General features: G+C 35.1%; 2 protein-coding genes, 1 long non-coding RNA gene and 1 other non-coding gene across 8 annotated transcripts; 2 read left to right on the top strand and 2 right to left on the bottom strand.

The window, feature by feature from the left end:
* Window positions 1-11,486: 11,486 nt before the first annotated feature.
* Window positions 11,487-13,680, top strand: LOC112275035 (H/ACA ribonucleoprotein complex subunit cbf5). Its single transcript, XM_024504967.3, has one exon. It carries the CDS (start codon window positions 11,776-11,778, stop codon window positions 13,447-13,449), a length of 1,674 nt encoding a protein of 557 aa, XP_024360735.1. The 5' UTR covers window positions 11,487-11,775; the 3' UTR covers window positions 13,450-13,680.
* Window positions 13,681-13,935: 255 nt separating this feature from the next.
* On the top strand, window positions 13,936-19,270 carry LOC141044760 (uncharacterized). Its single transcript, XR_016500153.1, has 2 exons — window positions 13,936-16,317; window positions 16,502-19,270. It is a non-coding gene; the product is annotated as an uncharacterized LOC141044760 (long non-coding RNA).
* TRNAR-UCG (transfer RNA arginine (anticodon UCG)) lies at window positions 16,066-16,139 on the bottom strand. Its single transcript has one exon. It is a non-coding gene; the product is annotated as a tRNA-Arg (tRNA).
* LOC112275345 (ATP phosphoribosyltransferase 1, chloroplastic) lies at window positions 18,316-22,990 on the bottom strand. 5 transcript variants are annotated; one of them, XM_073530185.2, is made up of 13 exons: window positions 22,837-22,990; window positions 22,028-22,298; window positions 21,219-21,316; window positions 20,977-21,036; window positions 20,727-20,840; window positions 20,283-20,348; window positions 19,928-20,035; window positions 19,734-19,817; window positions 19,482-19,583; window positions 19,185-19,298; window positions 18,928-19,008; window positions 18,696-18,815; window positions 18,316-18,499 (listed from the first exon to the last, which is right to left on the bottom strand). In XM_073530185.2, exons 2-13 carry the CDS (start codon window positions 22,236-22,238, stop codon window positions 18,404-18,406), a joined length of 1,254 nt encoding a protein of 417 aa, XP_073386286.1. In that variant the 5' UTR covers window positions 22,239-22,298; window positions 22,837-22,990; the 3' UTR covers window positions 18,316-18,403. The 5 variants fall into 5 exon arrangements, with proteins under 5 accessions (XP_073386286.1, XP_073386285.1, XP_073386282.1 ...); XM_073530184.2 differs by having other exon boundaries at window positions 22,717-22,859; XM_073530181.2 differs by lacking the exon at window positions 22,837-22,990 and adding an exon at window positions 22,601-22,786.
* Window positions 22,991-23,006: the final 16 nt, after the last annotated feature.

Genomic DNA, 23,006 nt, shown 5'->3' with positions numbered 1-23,006 from the left:
AAAAATAAATATAAGTTCTAATTATCTTGTTGATAGTTGATGGTATTTTATAAATATTGCTCTAATATTTTATTGAGATGGTCTGTTTGCCTATCAATTTGAGGATAGAAGGCAAAAAAAAAAAATTAATATCCACCTTTAACATATTAAAAAAAAATTCCGAATCTTTGATATAAATTAAAGTCCTCAATTAGAAAAGATGTCATCAAATAAGCTTTGATATTGATATATATTATCAAGAAAGAACCTTGCTATTTTTTCTTTAAAATTATCTTTTTATATAAAAAAAAAAATATACCATTTTCATAAGTTAATTGATAATAACATAAATGGCATCAAATATAGCTAATAGTGGCAGATTAGTGATGAATTCTATTGATATTAAAGACCATGGTTGCTTCAAAATTGATAGTGGCAAAAGAAGTCCATAAGAACAATGACAAGAATTCTTGGATCTTGAACACTTGTCACATGAGAAGACAAAATTCTTTATAGACTTCTATATTTGAGGCTACTAAAAATCTCAAAAGATAAGTTCTAATGTTTTTTTAAACTCAAAATATCTTGCAATTGAAAAATTATGTTAAGATTGAAAAATATGAAGTCTCATTGATTCTTTTAGAATATGTAAATAATCTTTAAAATACAAAATATCTTCCATGAATTTGAATTTTTCATTATCAAGGCATTGCTTGATATTACAAACTAATAAATCTTTAGTTCACACTACATAAATTTTTTTAAAAAAACTTGAATCAACAGGTGTAATCATAGAAGTAGTATAAAGATAAAATTATTTTTATTTTAAGATAGTGGTATATTAATAATCAAATGTTGCTTTTCCGGCCTTTTGAATAAGATGTGATTTATTTGATAAAGAATTTAATAGTCTTTCTTGCTTCTTTGATCAATATATAATCAGAAAATCAAAAAAAGATAATGACATATTCCAACAAATTTGGTGGTGATTTAAAATCCAAATTTATATTAAATGTTTTAATTTTTATAATTTATATATACAATCATTGAATGTCTAGGGCCTTCTAATAAGTGATGTCATTCTTTGAAAGAGGTTGAAATCACAAGAAGTCTTTTATTGTAAATTTCATAATTAATCTTTGTAACTAAAATTTTTTAGTTTAAAATATAATTAGGTGGAATTTTTCAGCTTTTTCCATCTATGATAGTACAACTCTTGATGCAAAGTTGAAAACATCAATCTCAAAATAAAAGGCCTTAATAAAATTTAAATGCATTAAGATCATAAGTGTAATAAAAGTTGCCTTCAAATCTTAAAAAGTTCCTTGTATTTGAAATTTCTATTCCAATTTATCTTTGGATATCAACTAAGTGATATATAAAGCTTCTAAGAAAATCGTGTATATAAAGCTTCTGAGAAGCTTTTTGAAAAGACTTTATAAAATTAATCTATATTTATTTAATTCTACCTAATCATATAAATAACTATTGGAATAAATATATATGTCTGTGACCGGATTATATACCAAGAAAAAAAAAATATATATATATATATATATATATTATACTATTCAAGTTAATTCCTTAAAATATATTATTTTTATTAATATTATTATGATAAATTCTAAAATTATCTAAAACATTATAGATAAAAAGATTCCAAAAATAATCAGTGATGTGCAATGTTTTTTGGAATTTATCAATTATTATCAAATCTTCATTAAATATTTTTTAAAAAATATAGCTCTTCTTACATATTTCATATATAAAGACAAATTTGAGTGGAGCAAAGAAGTTGAAGCATCTTTTGAAGCTTTAAAGACAATATTTATTTCTACACTAATCTTGTATTGTATCGACTTTTCTAATGTATTCTTCATGGAAATAAATAAATCAAACTTTGCTATAGGTGTTATTTTGTCACAAATAGTAGCAAATAATATGGTATTTTTTTTATGTAAAAAATATCTTTTTTTATTAATTATTTTTATCATCTATAACTTGATGCTTTTGACTTTTTAAAAGTTGATAATCTTATAGCAAAATATTTTTAAAAATATTTATTTGAGCTACATACTATAATGAGGGTATAATTAAAAGAAGTTTAAGAATAATACAAGACCATCATAGATGCCTATTGCAAGGAGCAACTTCAATTCCACATTGGTAATAAAATATGGTTACTTTTGTATAATATCAAGATTAGCCATCCTTGTGACAAGTTAGATTATTATAGGCTTGAATTATTTTTTATTTGTATATAAGTCAATATTGTTGCTTATTGATTACATTTATTGGAATATATAAAAATCTATTTTGTATCTTATATGTCTCTTCTTAAGCCATATAAAACAATGAATGTCTCAAGAAGAAGATAAATGCCTCTTCTTTCTATAAAAGTAGATAATAATCAAGAGTTTAAGGTAGAAGAAGTCTTAGATTCAATGCAATGCCAAAATAAGTTAAAATATCGTGTTCATTGGTATTGATATGATATTAGTGAATGCACATATGAGCCAAAAAAAAATCTTATAAATATAACAAAGAAGGTTAAAGTTTTCTAGTGACAACATCCATCTAAATAAAGATAAAGAAAAGCTTATCTTTTTTATAAAAGAAATATGATCCAAAAAAGATAGCATTCTACTTTCTATCCTTGTTTTTAGTTTTTGTGTATTTGTGGCACTAAAGAGATGGAGAACCAACAACCAGTAGATTCAAGTTAAGAGCCATTGTTTGTTAGCTTATTAAACAACATATTACAATTATCACAACCTTCAAGACAATGTAATTGGGATGAAGATCCTTAAAAATAATATGTTCTCTCTAGAATATATAACAAGATATAATGTGTTAGAAGTAAGAATGGCTTTTGATAGTGTTCCAAATTTTTTATTTGAAATAAGTTATAAAGGCCTCAATAATAATTAAATAAAAGGGTGGTCTTTTTTTTAATATATAATACTATCAATAGTCGAAATGACCTATCAACTATCTCCAAAAAAGACAAAGATTAAAATATGTGGCAAATATAATTTGTAGCATCTTAGTTTTTTTCAATATATAATGATCATTGTTTATGGAACTTGTTTTTAAAAAGAGAGATAATATAATGGATATATATATTTATTCTAATAATTATCTATAGGATTAAATAGAAATATCTAAAAATTGACTAATTTTCTAATATCTTCTAAAAAAACTTCATAAAAAGCTTCATAAATATGGATTTGATTGTACACATTGTTATGATGTAAAAAGGCTAATAGGTAAAAAGCTGAAAAAAGAATCATATTTTTGAAAATCTTATTTCAAATATATTATAAAAAATTAACTTAAAAATATCTTAGATAATAGTAAATGGGTAGAAAAATTAAAGGTGCTAATACTGCCTTTTTATAAAATAGGCTTCTATTCACTTTGTAGGACTACAAATAAAGTAAAATAAAATAGATTAGAAAAATAAACAATATAGGAGCTTTTGGAAAAAAATTAAGAGTAGTTTAAGGAATATATTACCTTAAAAATCCAAGACTTGATACTTTGAGAGGATCAGTTACCAACTCGGGTCGAAATTAGATCCAAAGGCATAAAGCAAAGCCTCAATGACACTTCTAGAGTTCTTTGGTAGATCAAAGAGTAGAATTAGAGAGCTGACTTAATAGAATATTGATAGGCATTGATTTGGATTTACATTGACTTTGTAAGAGTTTTACAAAGTCCGGTTTTGTTTTGGATGACTTTGGATTTGTAAAATAAAATCGGTGATACTTTTTGGAGAATTTTGTAAGTTTGGCAATAGATCTATGTATAAAAAAATTTGAATTTGTATAGATAGTTGTATTTGATGTGTGATGTGAATTTAAATTTGATCATACAGTTAATTTGAAAGGCATGAAGGTTTTTGTGGGTTATGGTTTTAGAATTTAGGATTTTAAGGACCAATAAAGTATTCTTAGATATTTGTCAATTTGCTTGTTAGATTGAAGCAATTTTTTTTTTTTTGAGGTAGTCAACTTAATGTTTAACAAGTATGCAAAGTTTGGAAGCAAAGCAATTGTTTAATGAGGAGAAATTGGCTACAAGAGATTGGCATCAAGGTTGGAGAAGGAAGCCGACCAACATCCAAGCACATTTTTGAAGTTATTGTCTATTTGGTAATTCCGACCCTTTTCAAAAAAATTGTGCTTGTTGTCAATTTAATTGTTAAATAATATGCAAATTTTCGGTTAAAATCAATAGTTCATTCATTAATTATTGAGGTTTAAATCTACTATAAGAACTACTTGAGATTATTTAAGATTTGGTTAGGATTTGTTTAAGATTCAATTAGGATTTGATTAGGATTTGGTTAGAATTTGATTAGAATTTGGTTAAAATTTGATTAAAATTTGATTAAGATTTATTAAGATTTTTTAGGATTTGATTAGGATTTGATTAGGATTTGATTAGGAATTATTTAGGATTTTATTAGAATTTGATTAGGATTTGATTAGGATTTGGTTAGGATTTATTAGGATTTGATTAGGACTTTTTTAGGATTTGATTAGGATTTGATTAGAGTTCAGTTATGATTTGACTAGGATTTGATAAGGATTTGTTTAGAATTTGATTTGGATTTAATTAAGATTTGGGTAGGATTTTTTTAGATTTCGACTAAGATTTATTTAGAGTTGTTTAGGATTTGACTAGGATTTATTTAGGATTTGACTAGAATTTATTTAGGATTTTTCTAGGATTTTATTAGGATTTATTTAGAATTTGACTAGGATTGATTTAGGTTTTATTTAGGATTTGATTAGAATTTATTTAGGATTTGATTAGGATTTATTTAGGATTTTTTTAGGATTATATTAGAGTTTGGTTAAGGTTTGATTAGAATTTGATTAAGATTTATTTAGAATTTGTTTAGGATTTGACTAGGATTTATTTAGAGTTTGTTTAGGATTTGATTAGAATTTGATTAGAATTTGATTAAGATTTGATTAGATTTTGATTAGGATTTAATTAAGATTTCTATTTTAATATTTTATTAAGATTTCTACTTTAGCATATTTTTGAATTTCTATGTTATTTCTTTATGATTTCTTTAATAGATCTATAGGAATTTATTGTGTTTCTTATGTAATTCCTTCGAAGTTTTAATTGAATTTGGACAATATTTGATTAAATTTTTGTTAATCTCTAATTTTAATTTTTTTAAGAATCTATCAGAGTTTTTAGGACTTATTGTTGCAATTTTCCATTTATCTTCCACAGCCAGATGTCTGATGCATTCTCAAGCCAAACTTCACATTGTCATATTGTGATATGATTATATGGTGAAAATATGACTAAAAATGACTTTTTAATTAATATTCTATTATATTAGTTGAATAAGAATTCAAAATATATTAATATGGCTTTTATGAAAGCCTCTTGGACTATTTTCTTGTCTTAATATCAAGTAGTTAAAAGTTAGTTAGTATTTTTACCTTCTAGGATATAGAAACTTTTTTACTGACTTAGAAAGACCATAAATTGTTAAAATCATGATAGAAGAGGTGAAATTGGGCATGGTATTGAAGCACTTGAAGATCAAGTTGCACACCAATTTTGATTTAAAGTTAACGGTTGGAAAAGGAGTAATCATTGTTGGGATTTTTACTTCACTTTTCAAGTTGGCGGCCAAGTGACATCAGTGTAATTTTTGGAGGTTTTCTCACAATTTGTAAGTTGAATTGGACTGAAAATTCTTGAGTGTGTAAAAGACTTATATTGACAATTTCATGCAAAATGTTACATCAAGTAGACAATAAGATTAGAAGTTAGAGCTTGTTAAAACTCATTAATTAGGATTGGGGCTTATAAGAAAAATCAAAATTACTTAAATATAAAGGTAACAAGGTAATTGAGATTTAAATATGATTGAGGCTACTAAGAAGAGTGTTTTTTAGCACTTTTGAATTGAAATTCGGATTATATTCTTCTCGTATGGATGAAACCTATTAGGATTTTTTGAATACTTGTAAAACACAACCTCACCTTCCATAGCTAGCTGCCCGGTGCATTCCTAAACAAGACAACACGTAATATGACAACATAATACAACAACGTATTTATAATTTGATTGATAGATTATAAACTTGGTCAACAATTTAGCCACATGTTATATGTATTGATAGCTTGTAGAACAAACTAACTATATAGCTCACATATAGAAAACTTGCCTTGCAAGTTAAGAAATATGTTTTGCAAAGTCAACTCATATTGGAGGTCCTATAAAATATTGTTATGTAATTCTTAGTTAAATAGTATATATAGATGAAAAGGTGAAGTCTTCTATACTCTTGTCAATGCCATTCTTATTCTTAGTATAATTTCAAGAATATATATACTTCTTATCTTTGATAATAGTCATTTTAGTTTTATATAGTATCATCTTTGAATAATTTTCTAGTCTTTCCAAGTGAAACAGGGATGTATTGATCTTATATTTATGTATTACTTATGTCTTTGACACAATACCATTTATAAAAATGTAATCTTAAAATTTAATTAAAATATTTTATTTATAGATTTTTAATCTTTAAAAAAATATGGTTTATATACTTCTTTCAAAAATAGCCAATGATATAATCTTTTTCTTATAATAAGATAAATAAAATATAATTTTATAGTAGATGATTTGGATTATCTTATTTTCTCTTCTTTGTAATCTTGTTCTACAAATAATGATGTGAATACACTTTGTACTTATATTGCCTTACAATCTCTATTAATTTATATATTTTGAAAATTATTTTTAAAGTTTTGTTTTTTTGCTTTTCATGTCTTAAGAATTTAATTGCATCAATATTTGAATAAAAAATTACTTGATTTTTTATAAGAAGTTATACCTATCAAACCACATTTGAAACTTCATCAAAAAAAATTGTTTAAATAAATATTATGTTATCTCTAGATTTTTAATATATTAAAAATTAATATGTTATTTGATCTCATATCCATCATTTCTAATTTTTATTACACAATCATATATTTTATTTTATTATTTTGATAGATTTTTTTAAAAAATTAAAAATAATAAAATATTTGAAAGTATTTATGATTAAATTTGAGAACAATAATTGAAAAATGGTAGCAAAGATCAACGTCTTATCTTTTCAATAAGAATTATATTTATTTATTACTTATGTTTCTAAATTCAAATATATTATTTGCAATATAAATTAGAATGACAAAGCTTCTATTATTTTATTTTAATATGATTAAAAAGCTAATACCAAAGATTCATTATTGACAATGCCGAAGGCAAAATCATTAGAATTATTTTATTACTTTAGTAATTGCATGAGACAATCTACTTTTTAAAAGAAGTTAAGAACAAAGATATGGTTGGGAATGAACAAATTGAGTCATAACAATGACTCTTAAGTTTTGAGAAATTTCTCCATCAATGCCAAAATCTATGCGAATTAATACAATATCTTTCAAATCTCTCATTGAGAAAAAAAAACTTGATGTCATGAAGAAAGATTATGCTTATAATATTGAGAATTTTATTATATTGCTCAACATTATTCAAAGAAGCTATAAAATTACACAATAAAAATCATGGTTGCCAAAAAAGTCATTGTGGTAGAAAACAAATTTATCTAGCTATAATAGAGACCGTACAGCTATAATCTCATCGAATATAAATTGAATGTTATATTATTTTTAAAGATATTTTACCTTGTTTTATAATAGATGTTTTTTTAAGATCAAAAAATCACAAAGTCTTTTTTTTATTAGATACAAGAGTCTTAGCTTGTTTTATTAATAAAGACTTTGTTAACAAATTAGAAATATCTTTAATCAAGAAATCTAAGCATGTGCATATAGAAGTCATAGATTATTATCTTTTGACTTTTAAAAATGTTATTCATAAAAAATTTCTTACAAATGTAACCTTAATTAGCTACAATAACTTAATATTATTTTATATTATTACATCTCTTTGATTGCTTTTTTTGAAGTTTATTTTGGCTTGATAAATATAATTCTCAATTTGATTGGAATTCTTGTAATCTTAATTTGTCTCATATTATTATTTAAAATTTGATTATCCAAATAAAAAATCAGAAATATAATACAATCAAATCTTTATTGGTAGATGCAAGAGCTTTTATGTATGTTATAAAATAAACATCATCTTTTATTATTTATACCATATTCATATCTAATATTTAAAAGATTATAAATAATATTTAAAGCTAATTTTAAGATTATCAAGACAATTTTTAAAATCCTAATGCATATATTTTTCTACAACATTATTTCTATGATTGCTCAATTTATAATTAAAAAAAGAGCTCAACTACCATTTAGACCATTCTATGGCTTATTGAAAAAAATAAGTTTATTGTACTTAATAATAATATTAACAAAAAATTAGCTAAATATTTATATGTGATTCAAAATATTTAATATAAGATCCTATCTTAGTCTTGATATAAAAAATAGAAAATAAATTTTAATTCATTTTTTTCATGAATACTCAATAATCTATATTTTTTCATATATATATATATATATATATATATATATATATGTTTTTTTAAAAAATATTTTAAATATTAAGTCATATCTTTTGGAATCACAAATCCACAAATTGCTTTTTAACATCTTACAAATAATATTTTTTGAGAGATTCTATAGTTTGATATTAAAACAACATTTTTATTTATATAAAGAATACAAGAAAATATCATTTTTTTTGTTTTTTATGTATTAAAAAAAACTTAAAGTTCCAAACAATGTGCCATGAGAATAAAATGTGTATTTTCATATTACTGAGGTCAACTTTTTTGAATACATCATTTCAAATAATGGCCTTATCATGGATCCTGAGAAATTTTAAAATATTATGGATTAAAAAATTCTAATAATAATAAAAGATGTCTATCTTTTTTTAGTTTCATCTATTTTTATTGAATCTTTATCAAGAATGTTTTTCAAGTTGTAATTCTATTTACATATTTGACTTTGAAAGATAAATCTAACTAAAATAATAAAGCTTAAGCATCATTTGAAGCTTTAAAATAACTTTCACTTTTACACCAATCTTGTATTATATTGAAGTATACAAGATATTTTTTTATAAAAAAGATGCATTGAATTTTGTCTTCTTTGTGGTATTATTAAAAATAGAAGTAGATGACAAACTTCATCTTATAGCTATTCATTTAAGAATATTTTTAGCAATGGAGATCATGTATAAGATCCATAAGAAAGAACTTTTTGTAATTGTAGATTCATTTCAAAAATAGCGCCATTATCTAGAAGATGCTTTAAGTCCAATAATTATTTGTACAAATCACAAGAATTTCAAGTATTTCATATCAACAAGGAACAATTATAGTGAAGCCAAAGAAATTTCATCTTCAAGCAATGAAATCAACTTTAATTATTGATTCAACATTTTTTACGCAAGTTCAATTTAATATGTTCTCTGATCTTCTTTTTCATAAATTAAGAATAATCTATTTTAATCTTATGATACTTCCAAGTTTGAATTTAAAAATAATCTATTTTATTCCAAATAATACTTATATATTCTAAAAAATGAAGCACAATTATGTACTCTTCATGCTTATTATGACTTCTAATTATATTATATTTTAAATAAAATAAGACTTTTGAAGTAATCTCAAGAGATATTTGATGTCTCTAGATATAGAAGACAGTTAAAGCCTTTGTACAATCATGTGATATTCAAAATTAAAAATTCTTTGATATCAACCTTACACATTTTTTCAACTATTATCAATATTAAAACAACTATGGTCTTTTATTTCTATGGATTTTATCATGGATCTTTCAATCTCAAATTTATATGATTCTATACTAGTCATAATAGATTATTTTATCAAGATGGCACATTTTATACTATCTATAAAAAAATATTATATGTAAAGAATTTTTATTTATTTTAATTTTTTATATGATTTATTGCTATCATGGATTGTCAATCGATATTAAATTGAATGTATGGATTGAATTTTTTTATGATTTTAAAAAATCCTTTTTAAGATGTTTAAGATGGATATAAATATATCTTTGGCTTTCTATATTCAAATTGATCAATAAATATAATAGATAAATTAAGTTTTAGAGTAGTGTTTGAGATGTATAATCAACTACAATTAAAATGATTAGACAACTCTTTTTTCATTTGTAGAGTTTGATTTTAATACCATAGTACATTCTTCTATTCAACAAACACCTTTTAATTTGTTAATTATGGTTCTCATCTATGATACTTTTGACTATTCAAAAGTTGATGATTATATCTATGAATTGCCAAAGTAATGATAATTTTTTATTTTCATATATTTTAGATTTTGTAGGCCTATTAAAAAAAATTATTTGAAAAATATTTCAATTAATATTTGAAGAATTATTTGAAAAATATTTGATGTATTTAATATTAATTCTATTAATTTTATATTATATAAATTTTAAAAATAAAAATAAATAAATTGTGTTTATTTTTGTACATGCACATATATATGCATATGCAATAACAAAAATTAACATACTTCTAAGAATTAATTGTATTTAAATTAGATGCAATCATTAATGTTTATAAAAAAATATATATCTATTCTCTCTATGAACTTTTACAAAGAATAATAGTGGAAATATGTATGCATATGATAATTTTTTCAACAAATCCTTTGATTTTGAATTTAAAAAATAAACGAATTAAGAATAAATTTGTAAAAAATACATATTGCTTGTTCATATCATCTAAAATTCCATGTCATAAAAGATAGTGCAACTCCACTTGTGATTGTTTTGCTTCAATTGATTTTGTGGTGAGAACATTAAATATGTAACGACATTTATAAAGTATTCTGTTTTTTTTTTTTTATAACTCTACAAATTTTTTTTTAATGTCAATAGAATGAAAGCTAGAAATATACACAATAGTTTTAATCATTACTTAACAGTTGCAGTTAATAGATCACATATCAATACTTAAAACCTAGTAGTTGCTTATTGATTTATAATAAAATATTGTAGGATTTCATTGTACATGCACAATGATTATAATCTATTTTTTTATCACAATAGGATAAGTATTTTTCAAATGATGATGAATGATATCAATACTAACATTTGTTCAATCCGTATTGGTGTAATAGTCATTTGTTTGTTTGAATACAATATTGCATTTATAAAAATAAAAATAAAAAAAAACTGTCTCAATATAACGATTGAATAGGATATTGATTATTGATGTAAAAGTAGAGAGGTAAAGGCATTGCAAACAAGAGAAGGAAAATGAAAAGAGCAACAAGCAGAGGACGAGGATGAGCATAAGAACAGTGTTCCGCTCAAGGGCCCCACGTTCACCATGCCATCATCCCCCGCAGAGACAATGGACGGACGGCTCAGATGGCTGCCGGGGAGCAAGCGGCGTCCGCCTTGCAAGTTAAACCCTAAACCCTAATTCGGGACCAGCCTGAGCAGATGATGCTCGGTGAGCCCCATGGCTTCCCTGTTCTCCTCCTCTACAACACTCCGGCTCCCTCACCGCCCACGATTCTCTTCTTCCCTGCCCTTCCCCGAGAGCTGTGCTTCCCCATCTCCGCATTCTCTGTGCGCCGTCGTAGCTCTCTATGCCATCCCGTCCCACCCCGCTCTACCCATCACTCATATACTTCTGCAACAACCGCGTACTGTTGTAGGTCTTTCGTTCTGCGATTTTAGGCATTATAGACCACTGTTGAACCTGAGAGTGCTACCCGCGCCTGCAACACAGGAATGGCAGGGACGGAGAGCAAGAAGAAGAGGAAAGACAAGCATCGCGAGGTCGAGGATGCGGAGGGGCAGCAGGTGGTGTTGGGGGACGCCCCTTCGAACGAGCAGGCGGACACCGATTACCTGATTAAGCCCCAGTCGACGACCCCGCCGTTGGACACCTCGAAGTGGCCAATTCTGCTGAAGAATTACGACAAGCTGAACGTGAGGACGGGGCATTACACGCCGCTGCCGACGGGGCACACGCCGCTGAAGAGGCCGCTTCACGATTACGTGAGGTATGGAGTGATCAATCTGGACAAGCCGGCGAACCCGTCGTCGCACGAGGTGGTGGCATGGATTCGGCGCATGCTGAGGGTGGACAAGACCGGGCACAGTGGGACGCTGGATCCCAAGGTGACGGGCAGCTTGATCGTGTGCGTGGACAGGGCGACTCGGCTGGTGAAGGCGCAGCAGGGCGCCGGAAAGGAGTACGTGTGCGTGGCGAGGCTGCACTCGGCGGTGGAGTCGGTGGCGAAGGTGGCGCAGGCAATTGAGACGCTGACGGGCGCGCTGTTTCAGAGACCGCCTCTGATCTCGGCGGTGAAGCGGCAGCTGCGCATTCGGACAATCTACGAGAGCAAGCTGCTGGAGTATGATGCGGAGAGGCACCTGGTGGTGTTCTGGGTGTCGTGCGAGGCGGGGACGTACATTCGAACGCTGTGCGTGCACTTGGGGTTGCTGCTGGGAGTGGGAGGTCACATGCAGGAGCTGCGTAGGGTTCGGTCGGGGATTCTGGGCGAGAAAGACAACCTGGTGACGATGCACGACGTGCTGGACGCGCAGTGGGTGTACGACAACCACAAGGACGAGAGCTACTTGAGGCGGGTGATCATGCCTCTGGAGGTTCTGCTGACGAGCTACAAGAGGTGCGTGGTGAAGGACAGCGCAGTGAATGCCATCTGCTACGGGGCGAAGCTGATGATTCCCGGGCTGCTGAGGTACGAGCAGGGGATCGAGGTGGGCGAGGAGGTGGTGCTGATGACGACGAAGGGCGAGGCGATAGCGCTGGGCATCGCTCAGATGACGACGGCAGTGATGGCGACGTGCGATCACGGCGTGGTGGCGAAGGTGAAGAGGGTGGTGATGGAGAGGGACACGTACCCGAGGAAGTGGGGGCTGGGTCCGCGGGCGATGACGAAGAAGAAGATGATCAGCGACGGGCTGCTGGACAAGCACGGGAAACCGAACGAGAAGACGCCTGCGGAGTGGCTGCGAGTGCCTCAGTTCGACGCGGCGCCGAAGAAGGCGGCCGAGGAGGAGGGGGCCAAGGCAGCAGCGGACGGCGGCGAGGGCGCGGAGATGGCGACCCCGGCGAAGGGGAAGAGCAAGGGCGAGGCGGACAATGGCGGTGCGGAGGAGGTAGAGAACGGATCGAAGAGCGAGAAGAAGCGGTCGAAGGAGGCGTCGAGCCCCGTGACACAAACGCCGGACACGGCTCCGAAGAAGAAGAAGGCGAAGAAGGGAGAGACGGCAGAGGAGACGAATGGAGAAGCGACGACGGAGAAGAAGAAGAAGAAGAAGAAGATGAAGTCGGGGGACGTGGAGATGGAGGAGGCGACGGAGGTGGCAGCTAGTGTAGAGAAGAGCGAGAAGAAGAAGAAGAAAAAGAAGAAGTCGAGCGAAGATGTGCAATAGAGGTGGCGTAGGGACGGTGGTTAAATTAATTTTTTTTTCGTTTTTTTTAAAATTATTTTGCCCCTTCTTTTTGTTAAATTTTCTTATTTCCCCTTGAGTAGTGATAGCTTTCGGTACAGGGACAAGCTGGCGTATGAATTTTGGTTCTAAGAACGACGAGGCAGTTTTCAGATAGTGCCATGGGAATGAAAGGAGAGGCATCACAAGAGATGATGTCGGAAAGGTTTTCAACGTCTGCGTGGGATGTATGATGTGCGGTGGATGGGAATGGGGGTGGGGATGGGCGTGGGCAGACAGTGGATTGTTGTGGATGCGGAGGTGATTGTGGTGCATGCAGCAGCTGTGTGGCGGCGCGGTTGAGCTGGTTGTGAGTTGTGGAGTCGGGTTGGGATGTGTTGTGCTGGGTGTGGGCGGGCAGCAGGGTAGTGGAGTGGTGTGGCAGGGTGTTGAATTTGAGGAGGGGATGCGTGGTGGGGTTGAGTGGGGGTGCCGCGTCACAGTGCAGGGTTGTAGCGCGATGGTCGGTCCCCGGGCAGTTGGAAGTGTCCGTGATCTTGGGGCGGAATGTGGTTGGGATGTGGGGTTGGGCGGTGTTCGCAGTGGAAGGGTGCATGCTGTTTGTGTGATATCCGATGCGAGTTGTGAATGAAAGTTGGAGTTGGAGCGCCCCATGCATTGTTGTTGGTGCATGTTAAAAATGCGCAGGCTTTTCGATTCCACGTGCGTGGGGCAAACCACAAAGCAGTGGGCCGGACGTGGTTGCGATCCCGCCGCGTGCAGTCGAAGCCGTAATGGTTGGGATGTACAGTTGGGCGTCGTCATCTCGGATTGAGCTTGGCACTCGTTGTGATGGAGGCATTCGCGCGAAGGGGTGTCGGTATTGGTTGTAGTTTATTCGGTGACACTTGGGCCGATGAAGGGGTGTTTGTTCAGTATGCTTGTACTCCTAGCATAACCTACGGTGTCTGTTCATTATGCGCATAGTCTCAGCGTTATCTGTGGTATGTTAACAGCATGCACATGGTCTTAGCATTGTGTGTAGTGTCCGAAACTGTATCCCGATGCATGGTATGAGTGTACTCTTTTGTTCTCACATGCAACGATACGATAGTGCAACTCTGGCTTACCAACACTGTAATCGTCATGGCTCGCTGGGCTCGTAGCTGTTTGGGCCGCAAGATAGGCGGCACCTTAGATGGTATGATGTGATACAAGAGTCAAGTTAAATTGGCTTGATGAGTCGGCGCTGAGGATTAGGGTTGACCTATGACGCTGGGGCCATTCGTGGGCCCGCAGCTACCAAAACAATTTGTACATGACGGCGACGGAGAGAGCTACTGCATGTGATCAGGGAACGGTGAACCTGAGCGAGCAGGGTATGTTTCAGTGGGGAGGTTCGGGGATCTGAGGTGTCAGTCTGAAGGCGAAAAAGTAGTACAGGTCGTTTTGTGACACCGATGACATTGTTTTGTCTTCCTGGTTGTTCTCCTGGGAAGAAAAGAAACACTGTTGGATTGTGTGATACCGGTTGGATTGTCGAGTGTGAGTAGTCGTGTGTAGAGGACAGTGTGGTACAGAAGTTCGTGAAAGCAAAGGCGATGTCGGGGTCCGGCATTGGTATGCGAATGAAGTAGGGAGTGGATGTAGGTGGAGGTAGCTTACGACGACCCAGGAGGACAGCAATTGTTGGTATTCATTTCGATGTCGAATTCCACGAGTCGGTTTATGTCTCGTTGAGAATGAAGATTAGGTAGAGCAACTTCAGCAAGGGTGCGAATGCGACAGACGGCAGAATCACTTCCTTGAGGGCAGGTGGGAATTGCGGTGAAAGCTTTTGCAAGAGTACACTATTGTAATCCTTGCCGAGCAGGGATCAGAAGCTCATGGTACGGTTCATCACAGAAGGGTGCTTCCAATCACAAGTCACAAAAGGAGAAATGGCAACCTTCGTGGAGGTGTGCTGATAGTAATGTTGCTCGGTGAAGGAGTAGAGTAGAGCTGCTGTATGTTGGAGGTGAGTGCGATCAGGACTATGTCTGAAGAAACATTTGTTCGTGTTAAGGGGACAGATCGGGAAGTTGGAAAATGAGATGTGTGTGGTTGAAACAATCTCACCGTACAGGGATACAACGTGCAGCAACCTAAGATACAAGGCAATGCAAATAACTCGTGACATTTAATGACGCAGTCGTTCTCAGGGAGCGCGAACCGGAGCAGTGATTTGAGCAGGGAAATGCGGAGAACAGGAAAGTCGGGAGGACGGGAGGAGTGCCAGGATTGCGAGCGCATTCCGGGCATATATATATATATATATATCCACACACTTGGGCCTCTTGGTCATGGTTGCAGTGGATATGGGGTGGAGCTTCGGAAGTGAGGAGTTCCAGTGAATTGCAGAATGTTGGAGTGCGAGCAGGCGCTGTGAGGTCTTGGTTGGAGACATGGGTTTGGGGAGGGAGACATTGCACACTTGTATTAGGGGCTGCAGCTTCGCATACTAGTTTTAGGGGATGCGGCTTTGCACACTCTTCGTGACGAGCATGAACGTTCCGACGCTGTGAGGAGAGAGGGAAGGACGCGAGTTGGGGAGCAAGTGGGAGGGGGAACTGACAAAAGTGACCACGAGGGGATTCGAACCCCCGACCTTCAGATCCGAAGTCTGACGCGCTAATCCACTGCGCTACGCGGCCGGGCGAGTGAAACGATAGAAGCGATCAATCGAGGATCGTTTGTATACTAAGAATTTCGATGTATGATTGGAGAGCAGGTTTTGCACTGGTAGACTGTTCTTCTATGTCGCAATGCTCTACTAGTGCATGTGAAATGGCAAGCATTATGACATGCTACTGCCAAGGCTAAGGATGCAAGGTTATGAGAACTAATGATTATCCCGATTGATATTGAACTTGGGATGCTTCATGCTTATGTACATTCGTGCACTTTTAGATTTGAAGACTGAGAGGGAATTTATTTGCTGAACATGATGTGTAGTTTAACCTTGTGACATATTATATGTTTTTTCATGTATAATCGGGTTGATCCATGTATGCAGCAAATACGAGGAGGCGTGAGAATTTGGATAGAAAAGTTGGTTTACTTGTGATTTGAAGGAAGGAATGAGGTAAAAAGGTTCTGAAGCTCTCTCAAGTGGAAATGTTGGTTATCACAAGTTGCACAATTGAAATCACACAATTGAAGAGCATGATGAATGACACCTTAGCAGAACAAGTATTGCCCTTTCCTACTACTTCTCTCTTAGTAAAGCTATCAAAGCCAGTTTGTAGTAAGTTTGTGATCATGATAAGGTGCAAGTCATCAAAGTATATACCGCTTCTTCTTCTTCCTCTTTTTTTATCCCAAACTTGAGACAACAAAAAATTGCCAAAAAACAAAAAACGAAAAAAGAAAAAGATAGTTAGTGCCATTCGGAAGAACGTGTGTTCCAAGAAGGTACAATTGGTTCTTGTGGTCTTTTTGTGCTACGTGGGTCGAAATATATCTTTATTTTCGAAATCTCATTGTGTTTGTGATTTAGGCACTGTTATATATATTTTGTTTGATATATTTGTTAAGTTATATACACATGGTTCTTCAATTTATGAATTGTGAGGGTACGGATTTGATTGTAGTTGTAATGCCTTCTTTTGACTGCGTAATTTGTTTTTAATCCAGATGGTCCATGAATTATAAATTGATATGCTTTTTTGATTATTATTATAATATATGATTGTATGTCTATGTGCTATGTAGATGTATATTGCGACTGTTTGCACATTTATTTTTAATGCTTTTAAGATATATTATTTCTATGTAAACATATATTGTAGTGTTTAGTATGTGTTTGTAAGAATTTTCTAATTAGTGTTTTTTTGCTTTGTCGACAGTGTGGTTGCATTTCAAAGTTGTGGGTTCTCGGAGTTTTAGTTAGTTTTCTTCTGTTACTATATCTTTCTGGATTTGCATTTATCGCTATTACGAAAGATGGGGCATAGGATATGTCCTTTTTTTTGTTTTGTTGAAGCAGTTGTAATTGATATTTTCTTGAAATTAGTCGAAAGCATTGTAGATTGACAGTGATGTCATTAACATGTGCAGAATGTAACGTATTGTCATTTTACATTTTAGGTTATTTAGCAGAGAATAGATGTTTAAATTTTTTTGAGTCGTATATTTTTCACGGCCCCTGCTTTGGAAGTATTTATTGGTCTGATATATTCAAATGTCATTGTTTGCAATATTGTTTAGAGAACGATGTTTACGAAGTTCTCAGATCCATTCACCATTAAAAGTCTTCATTGCGTGTTTTCTTCCAAAACATGGAAATGATGTCCTGAGATTATTGACGTAAATAGTTAGCGAATAGCAAGATATCTTAAATGTTACAGCATTGGAAATATTTGATTAGGCTTTTGTCAAGAATTCCACCACCTACATCCGAATGTGTGATTGTTGAAGACATTTGCAATTCTACGCATTAACCGTTTTAGCTCATTTTCTTGGCCACAAGCATTTTTAAAAATACAAGCATTTATAACCACATGCCGCTGAATTTGAGACAAGTTATCCTGAACTACTCAGGAGGGGTTCAAGATTGGTGGGAGGCTGCCAACGTGAGTATGGACTGTACTAGTTTAGTGTGAAGGGTGGCCAATAGGAAAGGCAAGCTACGGAATGGAGGAATTGGAAATGCGAGTAGGAAGAGCTTCAAAAGGGCAAGCATCACTGGGCATTTGTGAGGACGATGAAGAAATATATACCAAGAGCAACAGAACAGGGGGCTTGTAAGTCAAAACCTGAACCGGCGAAAACAGATGAATAGACGTAGTAGGTTGTACGCAAGGAAAATGGAGACAGTGGATGAGAATATATACGAAATCAGAGAGAAGTTGCCCGTGGAAATCAATTCGCTCAAGGTTCTAAATTGATCACAAATGGATGAGAATTGCATATGGATCTACTTCTGCAAATTGTCCAATAATTGCCGATACCTGGGAGTCTCTTCGTCAAAAATATACGTCAATGGTGACACCAACACACCACTACCTCCAGCCTGAAACCCAGGTCAAACGTAGAAAAGTTCAGCGTTCCTTTGTTTTAATTTTCAGTGAAGTTGCTGTATGCCTTTTGGCGACGTATAGTAGACTGGAAGTACTGAACATTGACCTGAGGAATTTAATAATCAACTTGTTTCTAACTAAAAGAGGTAAGGACAAAATGACGAAAAGCTAGTGCACGAGAGAAGGTACCTTTCTTAGTTCCCGGACAGCTTGGTATAGTTGAAACTTTGGAACACATATGATAATAGCGTAGTAGTCCACCGCAGTTTTACCACCTTTGTTAGTGTAAACAGGACTGACCGTAGGGCCCTGCAGGTTATCACGGAACATTCAGACACGAGAAGCACATCCTTCATTGGAGTTGCAATGTAAACAACTGCAACAAATGTACGACGACCAAATGTCAAAGATAGTCAATGACCTGCAAGCCTGGATAACTGGTGGCGTTGAGAATCCTATCCGCAACCTCGTCTGCAGAATCGCCTCTCATGTTGGCAACCACCTGTTACAAAGGGAAGTGAAAAGACGTGTAAGTCTGGTATATGGTAAGACACGGTTAAGGAACAATAATAAGATACAAAATACCCACTTTAACAGTCACTCCAGTGCGGTTTTGCAGCATTGACCCCTTGAAACCCATGTCCGGTGACTCAGAAGCTAGAGTGTTACAATTCCTACCGTGAATTGACCTTGGGCAGTTAGATGTGCTTCAAACCGCTCCAACATTTCATGAGCTACATCGAGCACCTCCTTCCGCTCCAGCAGTACTTTTTTGTTGGCGACGAACACACCCTTTGATTAATAACGCAGAACAATTTGTTAATACCTAGATGCCTGAAGTTAGAGGCCAATACTGTTGCCATGTGGCACGAAGAGCAAGACGGTTACATCAAGAACACGCAGTAACAGAAAATTCTGATCGTCAGTCTTTCGAAACAACAATATGAATACAACACTAGTAGAAAGATAAGAGACCTGACTACTGAGAACAGCTCCACCGCTAATCTCCTTCAGATTGTTCTCACGTAGAGTAGTTCCGCTGCTCACCAAATCCAAGATGGCATCAGCAGTTCCCATCTGCGCAGATTCCAAGTCAATACATATAGAAATTTACATACAGCAATGCCTTTGTATATAAAAGTTGACAAACACTGCATGAAGCTTTGATACTGGCTCACATCATTAAAAACTAGATCACAAGGGTATAGTTCTTGCAAAGTTACTCACAGCTGGTGCGGCTTCCAAAGCACCGTCAGCAGTTGAGAGCTCCACATGCTTAAAGCCGTGTTCTTCCAAGAACTTCTTTCCAAGCTGCATTACAGAAAGATAAAACTCAGAACGAGTACCGCGACAAGACGAATAACCTATACATTGCTACATAAGATATACAACAAGACGAGTTGGAAAGAATCATTACTTACATACGTATAGCCAGTGACAACACGCAATGGCCTATCTTCAGTCCATAATGGCATGGCAGCCAGCTCACTTAAAGAGTTTATATTCTCAAATATGCCATAAGTTGGAATCTGCAAGAGGAGTCAAATCCCTTAAAGAGGAGTTAAACCTGGAACTTGAAGACATCCAATGTACATGTACAAGTAGAACCTGACAGAGGGATTTCGCATACACAGCTAGCTCATATCCCGTGATGTCGTCGACGTTGTGAAAACTCTGCAAACTTGGAACGGACGAAAGAACAACAAATCCAGAATCTACAAAACTCTATGAATTTATAAAAGATTATAGAACGGCCGTCCATGAAGGAGCACACACCCCGATTGCAAGGTGGCATTGTCCGAATCCCAAAGCATCGTGAACTACTATAAGGTCCTCGTCATCCTGGACACAAATGCAAATAAGTAGGATTTATTACTGATAACTTCCGATACGCGCGTAAACATACTCACGAAAAGGATGAAAAAACACCTCCACCCCCCCTAAAAAAAAGGAGAAATAAATAATTTATCAAAAATGTATTCTCTTGAATGTATACGATAGACATATGAGAAGGCAACTTCAATTATAGACTGTATGCGGGATAGTGAAAGTGACCAGAAGAACGAAGAATTAATAGATTTCTAGACAGTCCAAAATGATTTCAACTTATGATAATCTTAGCATAGATCGAACCAGATGCAATCTTCGTATGGTGGTTGTTGCGCAAGGACGACTACAACCAGTATATACACATAGAATATGCAAGGAACAAGTGCTTACCTCCCCATATTCCCGAAGCATATCGTAGCCAACAATGCCCATGTCCACATCCCCAGTTTTCAGCTTCCTCACGACGTCGGATGCCCGTTGAAACCACACCTCAACGTTCTTGAGCTATTAAAACCAACGGGACACGCAAAATCGGCATATAGCATAATTCTCAGAAACTAACCATGACAACCAACACCTCTGAAACAAAACATGATTTAATGCAGAAGGATTTTGCGATTGATCGTTAAGGGGAACTTACTTCAGAAATATCTGCGATGTATTGGCGAGGGTTCAGTTTTCGCACTGAAAGTTGGCAATCCTGCACATGTGCGACCCATTTGATTATTCATCGAATGTTAAATATCCTAAAACGCTCAAATTAAAAAATTGAAGAAATTATGACACCTTATAATTAAGTTCCATAACAACCAAGTATACCCAATTTGGCATGACTTAAACTACAAAATTAACGTGGCATGAGAGCATTAGCAGGCATTCAACCTTCATTAGACCGAGTGTGTCTTCCGCCATACGTCCTTTACTGGGAAGAGCCAGACGAATAGTTGTCCTCTCCTCGGACCGAATTGGCTTGCCAGGTCCTGCAACAAAGCGGAACTCATTCAGAATCGTTTATTACATCGAATGCAACACACACGAAAGGTCAACCAGTGGTTGAACAAAAAACAATTAGGTCTCGAAAAGACATTGAATCGAAGCATGGAAACCACTGAGATCTATGCATTAGTTCTATTTACTGCACATCAGTTGTGCACTAAAGGACCCAGGATCATTAGGTGATATTAGGAGACCGACAATTTCGACAATTTCAAGGAAATTATTAAAAAATTGATATATATCAAGGTCAAGTTTCAACAGAGTTCACGACGACATACTGGCGATTATTAAATCCTCTAAACCGAGGGGAGAAAAAGGTTGCAAACTGGAACCCCGACCAAGGCATAGATCATTACGAAGGGTTTACATCTAAATGCCATAGAGGCATATCTCATGGAGAATATATAAATATACACCTTGTTCATTTCTCATGGAGTATATACTAAACTGCCTTTGTCCTGAGTACTGATTATACCGCACTACTAATTCGTTGCCAAGAATAGAAGCTCTACGCACAGAGCACAACCCGTACTTTTAACACTCCTGGAAAAGACAATTTCTCAAATGACCTAACTCTTGAGTCTCAATCCTTATACGCTGAAACTTTGAGCTCATCCTCACGCAGTAAAGCCTAAATATTCACAAAACACAGTCATAGTTTGAGAATGCAAAAATTAAATGGATAGGCAACGCACCAGAAATGTCAACATTGAAGTGGGGCAGGGTGGTTGAGCTTGGGATCACTTGGCAGCGAAGGTCCAAGTTGCCTCTGCTAATAGAAGAAAACTTCGCACAGGGTTGAGACGTCAACTGCAACCCTAAGTAAGAACTCCGCCGCAACGTAGGCTGCTGGATTTGTAATCCCACTAGGCTCCCTTGCCTGGTCATGGCAGGGGACAACGCCATTGCCACAAACGTACAACTTTCCTACCCTACTCAAGGAGCCACCTACCAAGTCCGCAAGTTCTGCACAGAATCCAACGTTTATAATTCAATTACATAACCCCACCTGCATAATCTCCTCACAGATCCAAAAACCCCACTCCACTCTACCAAATCCATGACAATCCCCCTCTCTCAAAGGCAAATGGGAGACCCACAAACTCGAAGTGCCCACAAACGAAATGTTGAATGCTCCACCTTGCAACTCACGAATCTTGCGTCTACTGGAATGAGAATGTAGTTGCAACAATGGGTCACCGACACTAGACTAGCAGTGCAAGAAGAAGAGGGGGGCAGAGGGCTAGTGCAAATGGGAAGGTACTGACCAGAGAAATAAGAAAATTTGGAGCGTGAAGGGGCAGACAGCTACACTAAGAACAAGAGAAGAAGGCGGAAGGGGAGGGAAGGAGACGGAAAGGGAAGTGGGGGGGGGGGGGGCAACCGCATTGGACTCTCTGCCTCGAGATGGATCGGCGAGGCAGAAGGCGTGGCCCAAAAGCCCTACACTCCTCACTGCCTTACTCCTCAGTAGGGACCGTAGGCTGGTTGGCTGGCTGCTTACTTTAGCTAGCTACCTGCTTTGCTGCTGCAGCTTCTTGTGCTGTCTCCGCTTTCAGGATTTGGTTACTGAAGAGTAGAGCAGAAACTCTCCAAGTGTCCGTTTTCCTTTTTCTTTCGTTAGTTCGGTTCTCGATTTTCCATTGGAGGGGGATTTCGTGTGTCCTTGCTGGT

The sequence above is a fragment of the Physcomitrium patens genome, chromosome 22 (assembly GCF_059467195.1).
Source record: "Physcomitrium patens ecotype Gransden chromosome 22, ASM5946719v1, whole genome shotgun sequence".
Classification (NCBI taxonomy): Eukaryota; Viridiplantae; Streptophyta; class Bryopsida; order Funariales; family Funariaceae; genus Physcomitrium; species Physcomitrium patens.
This window is presented reverse-complemented; position numbering and strand designations above follow the sequence as displayed.